This window comes from Monopterus albus, unplaced genomic scaffold (assembly GCF_001952655.1).
Source record: "Monopterus albus unplaced genomic scaffold, M_albus_1.0 scaffold60.1, whole genome shotgun sequence".
NCBI classification, from domain to species: Eukaryota; Metazoa; Chordata; class Actinopteri; order Synbranchiformes; family Synbranchidae; genus Monopterus; species Monopterus albus.
The window spans coordinates 119,235-138,712 of NW_018127940.1; the positions used below are offsets into that span (position 1 = coordinate 119,235).

Genomic DNA, 19,478 nt, shown 5'->3' on the forward strand with positions numbered 1-19,478 from the left:
GTAAGACGACCTTTGTCAGAGAGGAGACCACAGACAACTTCTGGGATCCTCTACAGTTTGGTAGGAATCATGTCTGCCATCATAAAAGAGCCCCCTTCAGTCTATGTAACAGCACCCAATGAGGAACAAAAACTCTATGGCCTAGTAAACAAACTTAAGCTTTTTGCCAAAGGAAAAACCCTCCCCTCAGTGGGAGGAACGAGAAGTGCGATCGGGACTCACCAGTTCCAGGTCTTTGAACACACAACATCCTAAAAACTGTTTACACAGACACTTCCCAGCTGACCTGAAGGAGCTTGTGGGAATCTGTCAGTGAAACCTAAAGCAGAAAAAAAGCACTAAAAAAATGACTCAGCCTTAGCTGCTTCTAATGGCGTGATGACAAAGTGAAGAGAGGATTTTCATACATATACAAAGAGAGTAGAGGATATTTGTATTTATGATAAACAGCTACATATCTGCTAATGAACTTGTGCATAGCAAGAAAGTCTAACACAATGACATACTGTTTGCAGGAAGTAACAGACATTAGTACAGAAATTCAAAGACTTCATTAATGGCACCAACATGTGACATTTAGGCTTTTAAACCTTTTTAACCCTTTATACATTTTTTTTATGCCACAGCACTGTGTTTAAAAGGATCAGGTTTCCACAGGAGCAAAACAATACTGGCCTTGTACATCTGTTATCAGGTAACATGAAAGAATGGTCACTCTGAAAGTCAAATTTAGAGTCAGCTGGGTTTGAGCTTGTAGGCAAATTCAGTGCGTTTGTCTGCATGATGACAATGCCTTCATTATGCTGCATCCACTACTATGACACCTTAAATGTCTACATCCCATCACAGGGCAGTTCAACCAAAGTTCATTCTCAAATTGTTTCATATGATGATCTCAAAGAAACTGAAGCAGTGGATAACAAGTGAGGGCATGCCAACATTTGGATTATGGGTAGAGCTACGAATCTTACAATAAGTTGTTTGGTACTGTGTTGGTGTTCTGCTGCCACTCTTCATATTTGCATATACTTGCAAAAAGGCGATGCCTCTCATACAGCTTTGGTGCAACCCAGAGATTGAGCCAAAGTAAAACACACCGGTGTGGGTGTGTAGTGGCTTTAGTAACAAAACAAATACCTACTGAAGTGTGTCTGTACGTTGATTTACCTTTTATACAGAGTCTAGTCTTGTATCTACATTTTAGGACAGTCGGTGAGGATTACTTTAACCAGACTTAATCTAAATCACTATCAACCAGGCAGCAGCTCGCTATGATCCAAATCAACCCATTAAACTAAGAACACTGTCATGATTGTTGGCCTTTAAGGTATGGTGTTTATTTAAACGTCAGATATGAATTTAAAAGTGCATTAACTAAGATTTTACTCTGATAGACCAAAAAGGTTGTGCTCTCTTGCACAGAAAATGGGACAAACCAGGGTTGGTTTAGCTTTTTTTTTTTTTTTTAAATGGACAGTGTTAAAAGGATTTAATTTAATTCAGACTTGCCGTTCCTCTTTATGGATGTTAGCATCTAAAGCAAATGTTTAATAATATTAGCAACCTAGCATGGTCATAAAATAGCATCTGCACTGGGTTAATGATTTTACTTTGAGTACTTCAAGCTTTGTTTAAGGTCAGCGTGACTGGCTTCATCATGGCGCCAACCAGGGCTGCCTCAGACATGTGCTCCCGTGTGTTTTCTGTTGTTCATGTTGGTTTTTTGCAACCCTGCCCGGATTACTTTTACGAGGGATGAGCTTTTGAACATCCGTGAGCTCAGTCTGGACATTTTCTCCCCGGTTTTCATCGATGGTGGAAGCTGTTTGAACATTTTAGCTGGCGGAGCAGCAGCTGTTATCGGGAAGTGGTGGAGGTGCTGGAGGGGGAGAAGGGCCGGTGTACGACGGCAGGTGTACCGATCGCCACTCTCGGCAATACATCTAGCTAATCTCATTCCCTTTTAACATTCTGCGGCATTATGCTTTGTGGAAACACGGCTCAACGACTCGATCCCTGACGAGACTGTTCAGCTGCCAGGATTTCAGATCTACAGAGCAAACCGAGTGAAAGAGCTATCTGGAAAAAAGAGAGGAGGAGGCATCTGCTTTTACATTAATGGAGGTTGGTGTGGGGACATTACAGTGCTGGACAGAACTTGTAACTCACACTTAGAGACATTATCCATTAACTGTAAACCTTTTTATTCTCCTAGAGTTTTCTTCGTTTATCCTGGTTGGTACCTATGTTTCTCCACAGGCCTGTGTTAGAAATGCAATGCATTTCCTAGCCAACCCGATAAGTATGGAAGAGAAACACCCAGACTCCCTGAGTATTATTTTAGGTGATTTTAACAGAGCAAACCTTACTCACGAATTGCCCAAATACAGACATGTTAGTTGTCCCACCAGGGACAAAAACACACTGGACCATTGTTATACAGTAATCAAGGACGCCTACCACTCTGGTCCCCGTGCAGCTCTTCAGCTTTCAGACCACTGCATGATCCACCTCATTCCCACTTATAGGCAGAGACTCAAAGCTGCAAAGCCTGTGGTCAAAAAGGTGAAAAGATGGACTGAAGAGGCAAAGTCAAAGCTACAGGCCTGCTTTGACTGTAGAGACTGGGGTATCTTTGAGGCTGCAGCTAGACTTGGATGAGTAGAATGACACGGTGACATCGTATCGGTTTTTGTGAGGACATGTGCATGCCCATTAAGACTCTTTCCATATACAATAACAATAAACCTTGGTTCACAGTGAAGCTCAAATGGCTCCGTCATGCCAAAGAGAAGGCCTACAGGAGTGGGGACAGGCCAGAAACACACTGACAAAGGGGGATCAGAGTAACAAAGAGGAGCTACTTGGAAAGTATGAAAAAAAATCAGTGTCAGTCCAATGAACCATTGTCTGTGTGGAGGAGAACATCACCAGGTACAAGAGAGATGTGTGTTGCCTTTTCAGTTTTGAGAGACTGGTATTGACCCACCTGAAGGACATTTTGGAGAGCCATAAGCTGGCTGACTAGCTGAATAAGTTTTATTGTAGGTTTGAAAGGCAAAACTCTTCACCCCTCTCTCAACTCATCTTGGACTCACAACCAGTAGCTGCTTCCTCTTCCCCTAGGACGACCTCCCCCTCCTCTCCCCCCCATCAGTCCACTACCTCTGACAATCTGTCAAAGAGATGTGTGTTGCCTTTTCAGTTTTGAGAGACTGGTATTGACCCACCTGAAGGACATTGTAGATCACCGGCTGGATTCCCTGCAGTTTGCTTATCGGACAAACAGGTCAGTGGATGATGCAGTCAACATGGCACTGCACTACACCCTGAAACACCTCGACTCAACAGGGACCTATGCTCAAATCTTTTTTGTCGACTTCAGTTCAGCATTTAACACCATTATCCCAGACTTCCTCCACTCCAAACTTACCCAGCTCACTGTGCCTGCCCCCACCTGTCAGCGTCACCGGCTGGATTCCCTGCAGTTTGCTTATCAAACAAACAGGTCAGTGGATGATGCAGTCAACATGGCACTGCACTACACCCTGAAACACCTCGACTCAACAGGGACCTATGCTCAAATCTTTTTTGTCGACTTCAGTTCAGCATTTAACACCATTATCCCAGACTTCCTCCACTCCAAACTTACCCAGCTCACTGTGCCTGCCCCCACCTGTCAGCGGATCACCAACTTTCTGATGGACAGGAAGCAGCGGGTGAGGCTGGGGAAAACCACATCCAGCACCCGGCCTATCAGCACAGGTGCCCCCCAGGGATGCGTGCTTCTGTAAAAGTAACTGCTGTGCAACATTTATTAGTTTTAACTTCCACTCACTTTCAGTCACCATTGCTAGTAAGTGGTGAAGAAATGCAACACAGTGCCACAGAAACCCTACAATCAATGAGCATTTTGGTGGTGTAATTGCAGAGTGGCACAGACAAATCAGCACGCAAGTATAAATGCCAACAACGGCGTAGGCCACTTATGTAGCCTATGGCATAAGCTCTACACAGAACCACAAATCAAGCTCGAGTCTGCTAACGCTAGCTTCAGACTGGAGGCTACGCTGTTGCTAGAAAACAGGACCTGATGGGAAGGGCAAAGAGCATTTGGGAGCAGTTTCTGGTGTCAGTTGAGTCTCCCTCTTCTGGCTGAAAATAAACTAGACAGATTAGCCTTAAGTGCTGCTATTTCTGTGACCCAGCTGAGTGGCTTCCAGACAGTGACCTTCGCTCAGTATGTCTTCAAAAACTAAACTGTACATCTTTTAGGAAGTAAGAAAACAAGAAGGTATCACAGATGTAGCCAAAGAAAAATTATGGCCTCCATCCTTTAAAACTACATAGTATAAAGACTTTAAATCTTTAACTAAAGGTAATACGCTTACTTACTTGGGGTTTATCTTTTCACCCTGGTCTTGAAGAATTTCCAAAACATCTCCACCGTTCAGGCAAAGTTGAACCTTCTCATCCTTGTCATTCAATTCCACCAACATGTACTCGACCTGAAAGCAAAAAAGACCCTTTCAATCTGCAAACACTGACTTATGGTCACTGCTTTATTAATTTGACAGATGCTTTCAGCGGGTGCTAGATGACAAAACCAACGTTTGCAAGATCAAACTGGGATGCCATCACATCACTTCCAATTCATCAGTCATGTTTCAATGACTGAGTCCGTACCCTATAATCCCCTGCCTAAAAGTGGGATTAATCTACAACAACAGCACTCCACATTGTTTGAAATCAAAACTATTTGTTCAAGCTGTAGCACTGTGGTTTCGTGGAGTGGTAGCAGGCGAACACTAGAAATGAAAGCTGAGTATAAAAAAAAAAAAAAAACAAACACCCAACTAGCTTAAAAAAATAATACCCCAACCAGCTAAGACACATGCACCAACATGCTGTATAGCAGGCTTTACATTTCTTTATAGTTGAACAGGGAGTGGCTGCCTGAAGTAGTAGAGATACTGTCTGAAGGATCTGGTTTTTTAAAAAAATCTGCTCTGTCACTACTCCAAAAGATTATTTTTAAAACTGCACTTGTGTTTTGTTATGTATGACAAATGTTTTCTTTTTTTTCCTGGTGTGGGAGTAGAATCAGTACATCTAGCTTTTCTGTAACAATTAAAGAGCCCCATTGCATCATGCACAATCATCATGACTAAAGCATGAAGGGGAAGCAACACAGCATCTTGCACATGGTTTAATAGAGAGGGAAAACGATTCTCACCTCATCTCCCCATTTCAACACATCTTTCTGACGCTCCTTCACCTTGTTGTAGATGTTGAGAAACTGAATGATGCCGTGCTTTCTGATATGGTCAGCATGCTTCTTGGTTTCTTCCCAGTTCAATGGAGACCCCTGTGACAGTAAACCCATCGCACAGATAGGCTGTTATGTGTACGCTGAAGGCTGAGGGTTCTTTGCCGACTGCTGATCCTGAACTTGCAAGCCGAGTGTTAACTAGCTACCGAGTTTGTCAAACTCGTACACAGATAGCATGAAGCCTCGGTCTAAATAAACAGCAGCATCTGCATCCTTAAGGTGATGTCTGAGAGTTTACACGTTGAAATCAGAGTCTGTGGCTGCTGTTAAGCGGCGTGCCCTGTCGGTAAGCTTAGCTGGGCATCCAGAAGAAGCAGGCCCCTGCTCATCACTTGCTAATGTCTGATAAGCTCGGTAAAACACACCAGTGAGCCGATAACGCCGCTCCACCAAAAACAAAGAGTTCCCGCTCGCCTTTGGCTGAGTTACCGACCCTGAACGGAGCCTGTTAAGCTGTGCAGTTCTGCATTACTATGACAATGAACTGGACCGACACGTAAGTCGTTACTGCCAAACCAATCTACTTCGCTGAAATGGGCTGTGTGTTGAACATAAAACCGTATCCCTCCTTTGGCTGAGTTAACGACCCTGGACGGAGCCTGTTAAGCTGTGCAGTTCTGCATTACTATGACAATGAACTGGACCGACACGTAAGTCGTTACTGCCAAACCAATCTACTTCGCTGAAATGGGCTGTGTGTTGAACATAAAACCGTATCCCTTGGCTTCACACACGTGATGTCACCAGGCGAGGCGGAGCACGGAGGGACGTCACGATGACTCTGCATTCTTGGCTGCTCAGCTCCTCCCTGACCAGTCAATCAGAGCAGGCGGTGATAGTGCGTTCAATTGCTGTCGGAAATAGCAACGACATATATACAAGGTAGAAATACACGGGATAAAAGAGTCCTTTTTATAAACAGGACGGTAATATTTTGTGATCCAGTTATACGAAAATTCCAAACATCACAATATTATCCTGGTCCTCTTTGTCTTAACTTTACATTTCCTAGGAAAACCACAGACATGGCCGTTTTTAAGCCTCTTGCGTGGCCCTGAGGCTAATATGTTGTTGGGCCCTTGTTGTTGGGTAGTTTTATTTATTTTTTTATTTTGACTAGTACTCTATAGATTAAATGAATAGTTCATTATTCGGTTAGTTGAATTACAGAAAATTAATTGGCAACAATTTTTAAAAACTGAACAATGTTTAAGTCATTTTAAAAGAAAAATACCACAAATTCACCAGCACCAACTTCTCAACAGTGACTATAAATAGTATATGTAGTTTCTCATATTTATGGTTTAGACATATGAAACAAGATTTTACACTTAACTTGGGCTCTGGGGAATAATGATTGTCATTATAAACTATATTTTCTAATAATCAATCGATTATTCATGGCAATAAATGTCAGAATTATTGATAATGACAATAATTATGGTCTGTTTATTGTGAATAGTACAGTATGATATGTTTCTTTTAATTTTGCCCTTTTCCTTTTTATTTAAGTTCTGGATAAAATTAAATTCTGGATAAAATTGTGTAGCCCACCTATGATGTCCTCAGCTTGTTTTGTCCAAACAGCAGTCCAACCCTTACTTAATCAATTTCATATAGACTTCTCATATGTAGACAATGTTGAAAATGGAAGGAAAAAATTATGTAAAACAAACTGATTAAACTTTTTTAAAATTGCAACCTTTCACCCTTTTGGCAGATTTACCAGCAGCCCCTTAAAAAAGTTATCAAAAAGACTACATAAGACAATGGCAATTCAAAGCAGCCATGCATTTTTTCCCCAAAGCTATTTTATTTACCGTAATGATATAATGGGTCCCTTGTCTCATCAATTCACAGCATTAAAAGGAATGTTTACTATAGCCTATATGAGAAGCTTATTGCGAGAACTTAAATGCAACATTGTCAAAAGGAAAAAGGAGCTTGTAACGATGACAGTGCACTTGACCTTCCTGAGTGGGTGTGTAGGTCTACTGGATGGGTGTGCACCAGGCCATAAGTCACAGACCTGAATGGGTTTAACCTGCAACACTCTGACAAACACTTCATTTCCTTTGATTGTCGAGTTTCCATCAGAGTGATTATTCACATCCTATCTGTTAGTAATCAAAGTTAGTCAAGTTTACTATCATCTCTTGACTGTAAACAAAACCAGTCCTGGTCATTTTTATTTAGTGTCCACAGCATCTGTCAGCATTGTGGGACGAGAGGGTTTTAACAATGACAGACAATAGAGATGGCAGCAAATCTGACTGAGATAGCTCTTCAAATCTTTTTCAGAATTATGCAAGCTGTTTAATTTGAATTCACCAGATCTAAAAATAAGACTTGCTATTATACCCCTTGACAGTGTTGATGCAGGATTAAAAACAAAGTCAGAAGCGTGTACTTCATGATTCATATGAAAAACAAAGAGGCAGCGCCCTAAATGGCCTCAACATTTGTTCTTCATTATCTACAAACTGCAGTGAACACCATGCGAATTAGAAACTAAATCCCCACATTGCTGTTTTCACAGCACAGAGACACTTTTCAGTCATCAAGCTAAGTACCAATATTAACTTGGCATTTTCAGTAATTTCCCAATATACCAAAGAAAGCCACTATAGCAAAACCAATCCTGCATACATGTAGGATTTTTTTTATTGATCTTGGTCAAAAATAAACCATACCTTACTTTTTTTTTTAGTAAAAGTGTCAATACATTTCTTTAAAAGACTCAGAATTAATGAAAAAGAAAACTTTTCATTGTCATAAATTTGGATAAATAAAAGGCTCAAAGCTGCGATGCATTGGCGACCTGTCCAGGGTGTAGCCCACCTAATTTTGTTAATTTAAAAACAAACAAACAAAAAAGACATGTCTAGGAATTCACGTCCAGAAAAGCTCAGGTTGACAACATGATTTCCAAGCCTTATTTCTCCTTTTGTTGTTTACAAAATGATTTATTGCTGTCACATCTAAACCCCTTCAGCCCTCACCATTCAGCATTGTCCCAGTACAATCTGTTTCCTTTACAGTGGCAATGTATATGACAATCACATAACAGATGACACAAGACTACTGAATACTGTACAAATGTAGAGAAACAGCATTCTTACTGTGAGGTGTCAGTGTATTTAAATACTAATCAGAAGAAGTACCTACTCCTGGTAGGTGAGGCCAAAACTTATTCCAGCTTCAGCTTTCTACCGCTAATTATTTTGTTCAAGTACCTGAGAATCACAGTAGTTACAGTCAACATAAACAGGATTGTCACAGAGATCAGCATTATAATTTCCATGGTACTGGGTTATAAACACAGTTATGTAACAGATCAGCATTATAATTTCCATGGTACTGGGTTATAAAAACAGTTATGTAACAGATTAATCATCATAACAACTAGATTTTGCATTTTTATTTATTTTATTTGAGTTAAAATAACATTTGTTATAGAAAAGGGGCTAGTGACATAATCCCAGCTGAACTGGCCCCAAAGAAGACTTCTCTTTAAAAATGATAAAATTGGTTACTGTCTGTCTCTATCATAAGCATTATCTAACATTTTATTATTAAATTGAAAAGTACTGAAAATATATTTCAAAGCTTTTGGCTTCTTCTTTGAAAACAGCACTTGAGTTTGTTTCGAATGAATGGAATTTTTTGAAAAGTGTTTACAGAATGTGTTCCTGAATGTGGAATCTCTGCATTTAACTCATTTTTGCCCATCTAAAGAAAATGACAACCATTTAAATGGATCATCTAAGCCTCCAAAAAGGAATTGTTGGTAGAGTTTAAAACCAAGAGTGATGCAACAGACAAGATGGAGAAATGTAAACTACATTATTATTATCATTTAAACACCTATATACTGACGGGTGCAGATGAAACTGAACTGGCTCTGGACTCTCCTGTTTTCCGTGTGGGTATGGTGACAACACAACATGAAATACCAACTGTAGCTTCAGGTAATTCATCATCCTCGGTCCATTCGTTGAGGTCAGGGTTGTAAACTTGAATGCATTTCTTGTACTTCTTCTCCCCCTCGTTCCAGCCTCCCAGGAGATAGAGCTTGTTGTTCAAAATGGCAATACCAGCTGTGCTCACCCCTGTGTGAAGAGGTGTGCAGTAGCTCCACTGCCCATTGTGAGGGTTGTATGATTCGACGGTGAGGACATCCACCCTCTCCCCACGACCTCCCAGTTGACTGCCACCGATGACGTAGGCTCGGTCTCCCATGGTGGCAGCGCAGTGCCAGCCACGAGGGGTGCTCAGACTGGTCTTATCCTGCCAGCTGTCAGTGGAGGGGTCATATGAACACACAGCCCTGGAGTAGGCATTGTTGATGTAGCCTCCAGATACAAGGATCTTGCCATCGATGACAGAGCTGGCGTGACAGCAGCGGGGCACCTCCATGGGAGCTTTCATCTGCCACTGGTTGGAGGAGGGCACATAGCACTCCACTGAGGCCTGAACACCATCAGAGTTTCGACCGCCTATGGCAAACAAGAGGCTGTTGTAGGTGTTGAGGCTGAAGTGGGTGCGCCTCTGGATCATGCTGCTCAAGTGAATCCAATTGTTGAAGCGGGGATCGTATCTAAAGAGTGTGAGAAAACATTTAATGGTATTTTATAGTTTGACACAACAACAATATGACAAATGCAGAATTTAAATCAGGTAGTTCTTACCTGCAGAAGTTGCTGACTGCATGTTTTGCCTGGTTCCTTGCATCATTCTGGTCCTCACCACCCGCCACATACAGGAAGCCATCCAAGATGGCCACACACTGATTAAAGCTCTTTGCTGGCATTTCTGTCAACTTATTCCACACGTTGTCTACATCTCTGTAGAGAACATCTTTGCTGAGAGATTTCTCTGTCAAGGCAGGGCGTCCACCGACTGTGAGGATCACCTTGAGGCCACCACGTACTTTTGTCCTGCGTGACTGGAGGATGTTCTGTTGGTATGGCAGTAGATGGTAATTCATAGCATCAACAAGGAGACGGTGGCACTCGGGGTCTTGCATCATTCTAGGCACATTCTGGACGTGATTCACCAGGTCTTGGGCAGAGATGGTGCCAAAGCGAATGTGAGTTAGGAGATCTGCCGCATACTTCAGCCTCTTCTCATCAAAGTCCAACCATTTCATGGCAATCTGAAAAGCTGTGATCTCGGAGGGAAGCTGCAGGGAATCATCTGAGAGGAAATCACGAAGGCTGTGATCTCAGAGGGAAGATGCAGGGAATCATCTGAGAGGAAATCACTGATCTGCTCATAGGTGAGCTTAAGGAACTGCTCCATCTCAGAAAACTCAATGAAGTTCTGCCGCATGAACTTCTGAGCTGCCTCCTTGGTTTCTTTGAGGTTATAGGCATCAGCAATATTGGCCACATACATGCAATTTTCCACGCTTAGCTCCTGCATGAGGAAATCACTGCACATCTTCACTAAGGTACCAATCTGCAGCAACATGGCTGCAGCAATAGTGCTGCCAATGCTGTACAGTGACAGGGTCAGCTTTCCAGAGTATGCATAAGTAATTGCAGTGGCTAAACCGACAGGTGAGAGGTCGTTCAGCTCGATCTTCTGGAGGGTTGAATCCTTCTTCAAGATGTTTCGGATGTATTCACTGCAGGAGGCCATGACAACTTTGTGAACATCGAATGACTTTGACTTGGTGGAGACTGTTAAATCACAGAGGAAGCTCTCATGTCTCATGTTGCTCAAACCCTCCAGCAGGTTAGGTGCATACACAGAATCAGTAACTTCAGTTGAAATGCAGTTGAAGCCATTTCCCCCTTCTAACAGAGTGTTTAGCCCATTGATCTTGTTGATGGGGCTGTCCTCAACCATTATGGTCATTTCATTAATGTCTCCTTTATTCTTTTTGGTTGCCTTGTTCTTTTTGGGTGCCATAGCTGCAGCAGCAGAACACAGCCCAGATCTTCTGAAAATATAAATGAAACTTGTCAGAAAACTGTATTACAACTAACAGACACTGCGCAGAAATCAAAGTTGGATCATGTCAGTCAGCCAGAAAAAAAATGTGTGTGTGTGTGTGTGTGTGTGTGTGTGTATTGAGCTACACTTCTGCACTCTCTACTGTATGTGCTGCACTTGTTGCCCCAATAAGCAATAACATCAAATCCCTGTACATTTAACAAGTTGGATCTAAGGAGGAAAGTTCTAGAAGATTTTGGAGTTAGTGGACTTCATTGTGCCACCCTTTGAAAACATGCATGCTACCAGGTGATGTTGGAGTGTGTGAGTGCGTCAGCATGCCCCTCTTTGCATCTGTCACAATTTATCAGCAGCATGTCCAGGAATAGCAACGTTGGACTGCTCACCCATGACGTTCCTTTTATAGACTGTCAGACATGAACAGCAGACCTCATGTCCTCTGTTTAAAATCAGATTAGGGCAAATACTCATTTTTGTCTCTTTATTTTATTTGTTTCAGATCAGCAAACCTGATGCTTGTTGTCACAATAGCTATGAATAAAAACCCATTTTATGAAAAGATAAAACTGCTTCTTTTTTGCCATTTGAAGCTCAGGTTTTCTGTTTTAAAATGCTGCAAACCTTAAGTGGTATACCTGATCATTGTACCACATTGCCTTTTTTATTGCTAAAATTGCAAACAGTCAAGCATGGGAAAGCTTCACTTACCTAAAAATTGAAGTTTAGGCTGGTGAGGAAGGAACTTGTGCCTCCAGTTACTGGAGCAGGACAGAGAGACCAGTAGTCACCCCTGCTGAAAGAGACATTTAGTTAACTCCTCCTCTAGGGTAGTGAGTACCAATCAAGTATTGTGCAATGCATGTGGCAGAGGGCAGGAACATGCACCCCCAACATAAAGTGTCCCACAGCAGCCTCCAATCAGTTGATGTCAACATACTGCAGGGGCTGGACCTACTATATCATTAATGGGACAGTAAGAGTTGATTAGTCTTCATTGTTTACAAGAAATATTAGACTACATACAAAGAGCAGCCTACTCCAGGTACAAATAATTTTTATACAATTTATTTTACAATTCTATAGTAAAACCTTTCTAATAATAGAATTAGTTGTATTGTTGGATGTGACAATGTCAATGGAAATAAACAGAATGTATTTGGAGAAAATAAAATCTGAAATCCACATAGGACACTCACAGTACAACCATCAGAACATTTAATATGTGAGCTATCTGTGCAGAGGACTACAAAGGTCTAAGGAGAAATACAAAAACAGTTGCATTCTGCAGTTTCAGAAGTGTCACCACTATCTATGTCCAGGTTTGGTTTCTTTCTTTTTTTGCCTGATGTATTGGTCAATGTCAGCTGAAGAAGTAAACATGATTTATGTTCTCATTGTTCAGAATAAGATAGGAGTCATGATTATTACATCATGTCTCAACTCTTGAAAGGAGAACTGAATTTTTTAAAAATCCTTTCATGTCACATTAGGGGAAAATCATTATGTCATTCATAACAAATTTCAAATCAGCACGCCTGGTTGCTGTTTCTGATTTGATGGATAGCCCCACATGTGCATTTAAGGGTCCAATAACTCCCCAGGAGGCTGAGGGGCAAATTTCAGAAAGGTAGTTTATTTTCTTTAGCCTAATATTCTTAGTTCTCTGTAGCAAAAAAAAAAAAGTGTTTTTAAATTTTGGTCATATATGACTTATATCTGCGTGTTTAATGATTTCTACGCCATATACCGACTTTATTTCTGTCATTGGTTCCGCCTATAATAATAGTGTCATCAATGGGCGCGCTGCCCGGTGCGTGTGGACGCGGTAGCACGTGAATCACCGTGATGGCCAGCAGCTCTCGTGTGGTGAAGAAAGTAATGCGGTTCAAACGTCAGCTCACAGACAAAGCAGACTCTGCTACGGTAGATATGATGTGCTTTTCTAAACAAGTGGACTCAATAACCAGACCAGAAACAGTTTGCTGTAGGTCTCTGTAGTAGGCTCCCGTTTCTCTGGTCTACTTTATTCTAATGATACATTTACTAGCCCCTACATTCGGCTTTTGTTTAAACACTTCCACAATCGTTCACTGGTGGTTTTGTTTGGTCACGATTAATTTCGTGTAGATTAATTTAGAACAAACAAACAAAACACCACTGTTTTTAAATAACTTGAGTTAGAAGCCAAATTGGTCTAAGTAACATACAACCACTGTATCAAGTTGGACGCTATGGAGACGTGAAATGTGATGACTTGACCGTCCCACCTCCTGAATATTGTGTTTTTTCTTTCATGTTGTCCATCTTACGTCCGTGTCCTTGATTATCGCGTGAACAGTAGCTGATTAAACGTGGTTTCTGTCACTGTCATGAGCGCTTCTGCAGCCACACAACGTATTAAGGGTCGGCCGGTTTAAATGGGAGGGTCTCTGTAGCTAAAATTGGCGACTCCTCCAGTTGTTGAACTTATGGCTTGGTGTCAGTCATCCACGAAGGCTCTGCACGCTTGTTTAAGTCAGTTTTGTTTAAAGATGGATTTATAAATCGGCCAAATATTTAGATTTTTAGATACAATTAAATGTCAGCTGCACAACCTGAAAACAACCAATTAAGTCATATAGTGAGACTCTATAACAGCCAGCAGTGGCATTGTCCATTTATAGTTCACAGTAAAAGGAGCAGTCTAAGACTGTGTGTGAGCTTCCCATACATAGCTTATACTCTGAATGCACAATCGGCAACTGTGGTGATCCAGAATGCACTGCCGTATTTGGCAGGTCAGATCTTCAGTTTAGTTTGCTTTTTAAGCAGATCTTTGTCCTAAATGTGTGCAAAAAATGAGCACATTAACCCAAAGATTTTTGAAATGGTTATCATATAATGCACCAAGCAGGGATTTGTGTGTTTGTGTTTATCTCTTTCCAGGTTATAAACATTTTGCAGAAACTAAAGGATCTGGACATCACATTAGACATTCTTGCTGTGAGTCTCTTTTGCAAGAAATGGATTTTGTGTTTATACTTGCATACAAGGTTTCAATGTCTGCACTAATTATTGTCTACATGCAAATTAGGAAACTGGAATTGGCAAAACAGTTAACACCTTGCGCAGACATAAACAGGCTGGAGAATTTGCCAAGTTGCTAGTTAAAAGCTGGAAGAAACTGATCCCCAAGGACTCCACAAGGTGAAATATTTTAACCTTAAAGTTTTATTTAACTGTATAATATGATTGCACTTTTTTTAAAACATCTTCATCTTGAATTTGCAGCCACACAGAAGATGGGGATATATCAGAGAGTATGTCTGTTAAAGACGAGCTGAATGACTCGTACTGTTCAAATGCAGGAAGTTTGACAGTGGAGGATTCAAACAATAACTGTTTAAACCCTCAGAGCAATAGTCAGGAGTCTTCAGATGAGGTCCACTTTAAAACGGGGAACGGGAAAGCTGATTCAGAGAAACAACAACGTGAAGAGCAAAAAAGAAAAAGGGATCAGAATGAAAATACAGAAAAAAATCGGCAAGAAAACCAAAACATCTTTCAGAAGGACATCATGAAGAAGAAAATTTACATCCAAGAGGAGAAAATGGATGATTATGTTGTTTCCAAAAAGAGGAGAAATGATCAGAGTGACAGAAAATCAGAAGACAGTCAAACTTGGCTTGGAAACAAAAACTCAGAAGACACTCATCAGAAATCCAGATCTGATTCCAGGGAAAAATTGAAAAGAAACTCTGATAGCAAAAGATTTGGGTCAGAAAAAGAGTCCAGTAAGAAATCAAAAGAATTGTCAAAGGAAGGTAAAGAACCTATGTCATTTGAGTCCAGTGTCAAATGCTCAAAAATGTTAAAACTGCCTAGTGTCAAAGATGTGAAATCTTCAGGAATATCAGAGAGCTTAGAGGCTCAGAGCAGTCAATGGAAAAAACCGGGTAAACGGAGGCATGTCAGGCTTCAACATGAACATGAGTCTGACAATGAGGCACATTCAAAACACAGGAACAAAAAGGCCAAAGTAAAGCACAAAGACAGGGAACCTGACAATGACCAGGATGAGCCTTCCATGTCTTTTGAATCTTACTTGAACTATGATGCTAATGTTCTCAAGAGAAAAGAATGTCGAGTGAAGAAACCTTCCCAAAAAACTGGGACTGTAGTAAAGGGGGAATTGACAAAAGACCCTGGCACATCTGTCAAGTCACCTGTGATGGCCATAAATGTTACCTCTCCAAAACAGGTATATCTGACATACGAACTTAAATGTTTTGCTATCAGAATGTATGCCAGGACTGATTAATAGTGACAGGTAATGCTCATATTTTAGAAGCTTCAGCAGTCTGTAATGGACCTGATGAGTATTCCCTTACCTGCTGTCCTGCTCGACTGTGAAAAGCCATCCAGTGTTGAGTACTTTGAGAGGAAAGGTACTGTGTGTATAACAAATTCAGCTGTTGTCACATTGGCTATTTTGTTATAGACATTCATCCTTTTGTCTTCAAGTTGAGAAGGAATCTGACTTCTGTGACATCTCCGAGGAGTCCGCAGTCTTCACTGGTCAACGACTTAACAAGAAGATGCAAGTGTACTCTGGTGCCAAAACAGTCTTCCTCCCAGCCATGATGAGCTTGTACCAACAGTGTATCCGCACACTCCAAAATAATATCAACCGTGAGTGAAGCCCAAATGACTTTTTGTGTGGCTCTGATGTTTTGTCAGTTTGTAGGATTTATATTTAGGTGCAGGAATCTCTTCTCAGTGCTTTATGAAACTGGTGGAGTCCCGTTTGAAATCCTTGAGCCGGTGATGGAGAGGTGTACACCAGAGCAGCTGCTGCGTGTTGAAGAATGCAATCCAGTAAGAAAGTGACATGAATAAATTTAGTGCAGACATGCATTTAAAGGCCACTTGAGGTACACCTGCCTAGTACTGGGTCTGACCCCCTGTTGACTCCATGCTGTGGGCTACAGGATGGGCAGGATATTGGATTAAACTCAAGTCACTGTAATGAGCATTTGGTGATATGGCAGATTATCCTATTGGCTTTTATTGAAACATTTGGCGGTCTGTGGCCTCGAAGGCTTGTGCCTGTTCTGCAACTAGTGTACATGTAGATAACGCAGTGCTATGCCATATAGGCTTAAATATCTTAGAGATACCTCTTAAAATTGACATTTTGGCACTACGGTTAATCTCGTGCACTTTCCAGAGTGTAGAGATCCTGTATATGTGATCATTAGTATTGTTGTAATCTACCAGACAGTATTTATTGCCTATATCCTTATATGCTGAAACCAAGTCAGCAAAAGTTTCTTAACATAAATTTGGAATACTTTAACAACTGCTAAACTTTGTAGACCTTGCGTTGAGATTAGAAAAGTTGTCGTAAAAGTCATAATTGGAAAAGAATTTTGTTCAATCGTACAGGTGTTTGTCATTAGGCCTTTGGTTTCTGCAGATCTACATTGGAGCGACAGACCACTTATGGGGGAAACACTGCCAAAGGGACTTCAAAGACTCCAAACTTCAAGAGTATGAATCATGGAAAGAGATGTACATCAGGCTGTCGGAGGAGAGGGAACGGAAACTCCAAAGACTGACAAAAAGCATTGTCTCAGCACATTCCAATAAACCCAGAGGTGTGTAGCTCTTACTGAACACCACCGTCACAGAAATCCTAAGTACATCCATTGTGAAATAGAGCATAAACGTGAATAATTTAGATGCATTGTATAGTGCAGAAAAATATTGTTTACTCCTTGTGACGTTCTGTACGCTGACAGTTTTTTTTTTTTTTTTTTTGGGGAAGTGTTTGTGATATTAGATTTATTGCTGACATGTAATCCAATAAAAGTCAAAGGCGGGATGAAATGGAAACATTCAAGTAAAGTGGTGAAGCAGCAGGATAGAGATTTCCAGACAGGTTTATTTTATTAGTTAATGATTAGTTCCTGTTATTCATCTGTTTTTATATATTATTCATCTAATTAGTTTTAAATTATCAAGTTAATAAGCAAAAAAAACTGGGCCGTTGTACATTTATCTCACAAGCTTTGAAATGTATGTGATAACAGTAAGTAAAATGCTTTTGAGTGAGCTTAGCCAAACGCAGGAATCAGTGCAGTATGCTGGATAAACAGTTTTTATTTTGGTTAGAGACGACCTTGGTTCTTTTGTCATCGAATGTTGCAACATGGGATTTTATAATCACTATCTGTGGTGAAACACTGATATTTTAAAGTGCATAGAGGCTCATTTTCTGATTTTATCTGCATTGTTTTGTGACATAAATAATTTTATTTATCAAATGAGTGTACTATTATTTCCAGTGTCAAGGTGCAGGACAAGCGATCAAAGCAGAGTTTGAATGAGCCCAGCCGATCCAGCAGCTCCAGTTCAGGGGCAGGCAATACACAAGACCATCGCAAAAAAACAAGTCAGTAGACAAGTAGTTGACAACAGTATTGTAAATACAGTCCTGTTACAGCTTTCCAAATGGGTCAAACTGGCCGAATTAGATATGTAATGTTGGTTTGTTTCATTTTAATCCAGTCACTTTCTTCAAAGGTCAGAATGAAGGATGTACAGTACTGTGTAAAAGTCTTAGGCCACCATTAGTTTTGCTGTTTTAGCAAGGTTGTAATGATAATATATTTATTTGAACACACCTTTTCTACTATAGGCCTGACACGGTGGAATGATTTGCCCCTTCGTATTCAACTGGCCCCTTCTCTGGGTGTCTTTAAATGTTTACTTAAGACCCATTTTTATACACTAGCCTTCGACCCAGCTCAGTAGGTTACTAACCCTCGCCTGTCTCCTCTGATCAGTCTTATCATGATCGTTTTATTATTTTACTATGTTGTCTCACTTATTGTACCCTGTTGTGTACAGCACCTTGGTCAGCTGTTTTTTAAGTGTGCTTTGTAATTAAATACTATGTAAATATTTCATACATTTTCTAGTTGTATTCTGATAAATATGTCATCCTAACGCTGCTAAAACAAATCTAACGGTGGCCTACGACTTTTGCGCAGTACTGTACAGATTTTACTTGTATATAATCCTGAGGATTTACATTTTATTTTACTAATTTCAAATTCAGAGAATTTTTTTTCTTTGTTTTCACAGGAGTTGCTCCAATGATGGCAAAGTCCTTAAAAGCATTTAAGAAACAGCTGGGACGCAGATAAATGGTCTTATATGATGTTGATGATGATGGTATTTACAGTGTGTGTGGATGTGGGGAAAGTGCACTCTATTGTTTAGCTTTGGACAATATGCTCACCTTATTCTGTGTTTGTCTAACACAGACAACTGCCATATTTTCTCTAACTGAATTGACTTCGATATCAAATGATAATAAAGTCAGCAAATCCATATGATATGATTCAGTGTTTTTCTTTGTCTATTTGATCTAATACCTGGTAGGTTTATAAAGGGGTGTGACTCCCTCTAGTGAATAAATAGAGAAGTTTTTTCCTTAAATATATTTTAATATAATTAAATACGTTTTCAGATTATCTTAATGTCTGTGTTTTCATGTAAATTTATCTTTATCACTTCCAAACTAAATCAAAGATGGCATTGCTCTTTGGGTAAGTGTTTAAATGTTATCAATTGCAACAAAGTCTTTGCTGATGGTATATTTATTATAAAAAGAACTGGTTTTTCATACTGAAATGTAAATATTTGTAAATGTCCTTTCAGTTCAAGCTGTGTTTAGAAATTAGTTTTCACCCTGTAGTTGGGTTCAAATCAGTTCTCATCCACCCCAAGATTTAAAAAATGTCAAACGGTTCACATAAAATGAAAGCAGTTTTTGTCAGTTCACTGTAATCCCAAGGATGCTGTTTCATGGGTCAGATATCTATTTACCGTTTATCAAGGACCCTTCCTGTCTGTTTTTGTTTTTTTCTGGCTGTGTTTTAACAACTATATGAGATATGGCTCTGACACAGCTGCAGCCTTCATTACCACCTGTGGCAGCCATGCCATCTGCATCATGAATCCATCTTCATGTTTAATTTATCGGTTTGAGGTGAGCTGCTATTTTCACATGTACAGGTTTGGTGAATAAGTTAGACATTTTAAAACGTTGGCTGTTTTAGATTTCTTGTGTTGTAATGGAAAGTAAAAGGGTCTCGGGGTTATGAGTGAACAAGTCTCTTTTCTCTTTCTA

General features: G+C 40.4%; 3 protein-coding genes and 1 long non-coding RNA gene across 4 annotated transcripts in view; 2 read left to right on the plus strand and 2 right to left on the minus strand.

The window, feature by feature from the left end:
- Positions 1-5,893, minus strand: part of gclc (glutamate-cysteine ligase, catalytic subunit) — a 14,157-nt gene extending 8,264 nt beyond the window's left edge. The window contains exons 1-2 of the mRNA XM_020603130.1: positions 5,237-5,893; positions 4,396-4,508 (exon numbers count right to left, since the gene is read on the minus strand). Of these exons, the coding sequence (XP_020458786.1) occupies positions 4,396-4,508; positions 5,237-5,386 (263 nt within the window). The 5' untranslated portion in view covers positions 5,387-5,893. The remainder of the gene's footprint in view (positions 1-4,395; positions 4,509-5,236) is intronic.
- A 2,281-nt stretch (positions 5,894-8,174) lies between these two features.
- klhl31 (kelch-like family member 31) lies at positions 8,175-14,063 on the minus strand. The gene is made up of 5 exons (XM_020603166.1): positions 13,564-14,063; positions 12,005-12,086; positions 10,600-11,282; positions 10,024-10,558; positions 8,175-9,932 (listed from the first exon to the last, which is right to left on the minus strand). The coding sequence occupies exons 3-5, from the start codon at positions 11,249-11,251 to the stop codon at positions 9,200-9,202; spliced, it is 1,920 nt and encodes a 639-aa protein (XP_020458822.1). The 5' UTR covers positions 11,252-11,282; positions 12,005-12,086; positions 13,564-14,063; the 3' UTR covers positions 8,175-9,199.
- On the plus strand, positions 13,083-16,943 carry eloal (elongin A, like). Its single transcript, XM_020603067.1, has 8 exons — positions 13,083-13,219; positions 14,222-14,278; positions 14,370-14,482; positions 14,567-15,536; positions 15,624-15,723; positions 15,800-15,967; positions 16,056-16,153; positions 16,755-16,943. Exons 1-8 carry the CDS (start codon positions 13,142-13,144, stop codon positions 16,941-16,943), a joined length of 1,773 nt encoding a protein of 590 aa, XP_020458723.1. The 5' UTR covers positions 13,083-13,141.
- Positions 16,944-17,630: 687 nt separating this feature from the next.
- LOC109961929 (uncharacterized) lies at positions 17,631-18,678 on the plus strand. Its single transcript, XR_002275191.1, has 2 exons — positions 17,631-17,732; positions 18,428-18,678. It is a non-coding gene; the product is annotated as an uncharacterized LOC109961929 (long non-coding RNA).
- Positions 18,679-19,478: the final 800 nt, after the last annotated feature.

Coding starts and splice junctions, on each gene's coding strand:
- klhl31 (XM_020603166.1), bottom strand. CDS start 11,251: ATGGCACCCAAAAAGAACAAGGCAACCAAAAAGAATAAAGGAGACATT. Junction 10,559..10,599: donor GCTCACCTATGAGCAGATCA/GTGATTTCCTCT, acceptor CTTCCCTCTGAG/ATCACAGCCTTCGTGATTTC. Junction 9,933..10,023: donor GCAGTCAGCAACTTCTGCAG/GTAAGAACTACC, acceptor CACACTCTTTAG/ATACGATCCCCGCTTCAACA.
- eloal (XM_020603067.1), top strand. CDS start 13,142: ATGGCCAGCAGCTCTCGTGTGGTGAAGAAAGTAATGCGGTTCAAACGT. Junction 14,279..14,369: donor TCACATTAGACATTCTTGCT/GTGAGTCTCTTT, acceptor CATGCAAATTAG/GAAACTGGAATTGGCAAAAC. Junction 16,154..16,754: donor GTGTTGAAGAATGCAATCCA/GTAAGAAAGTGA, acceptor TGGTTTCTGCAG/ATCTACATTGGAGCGACAGA.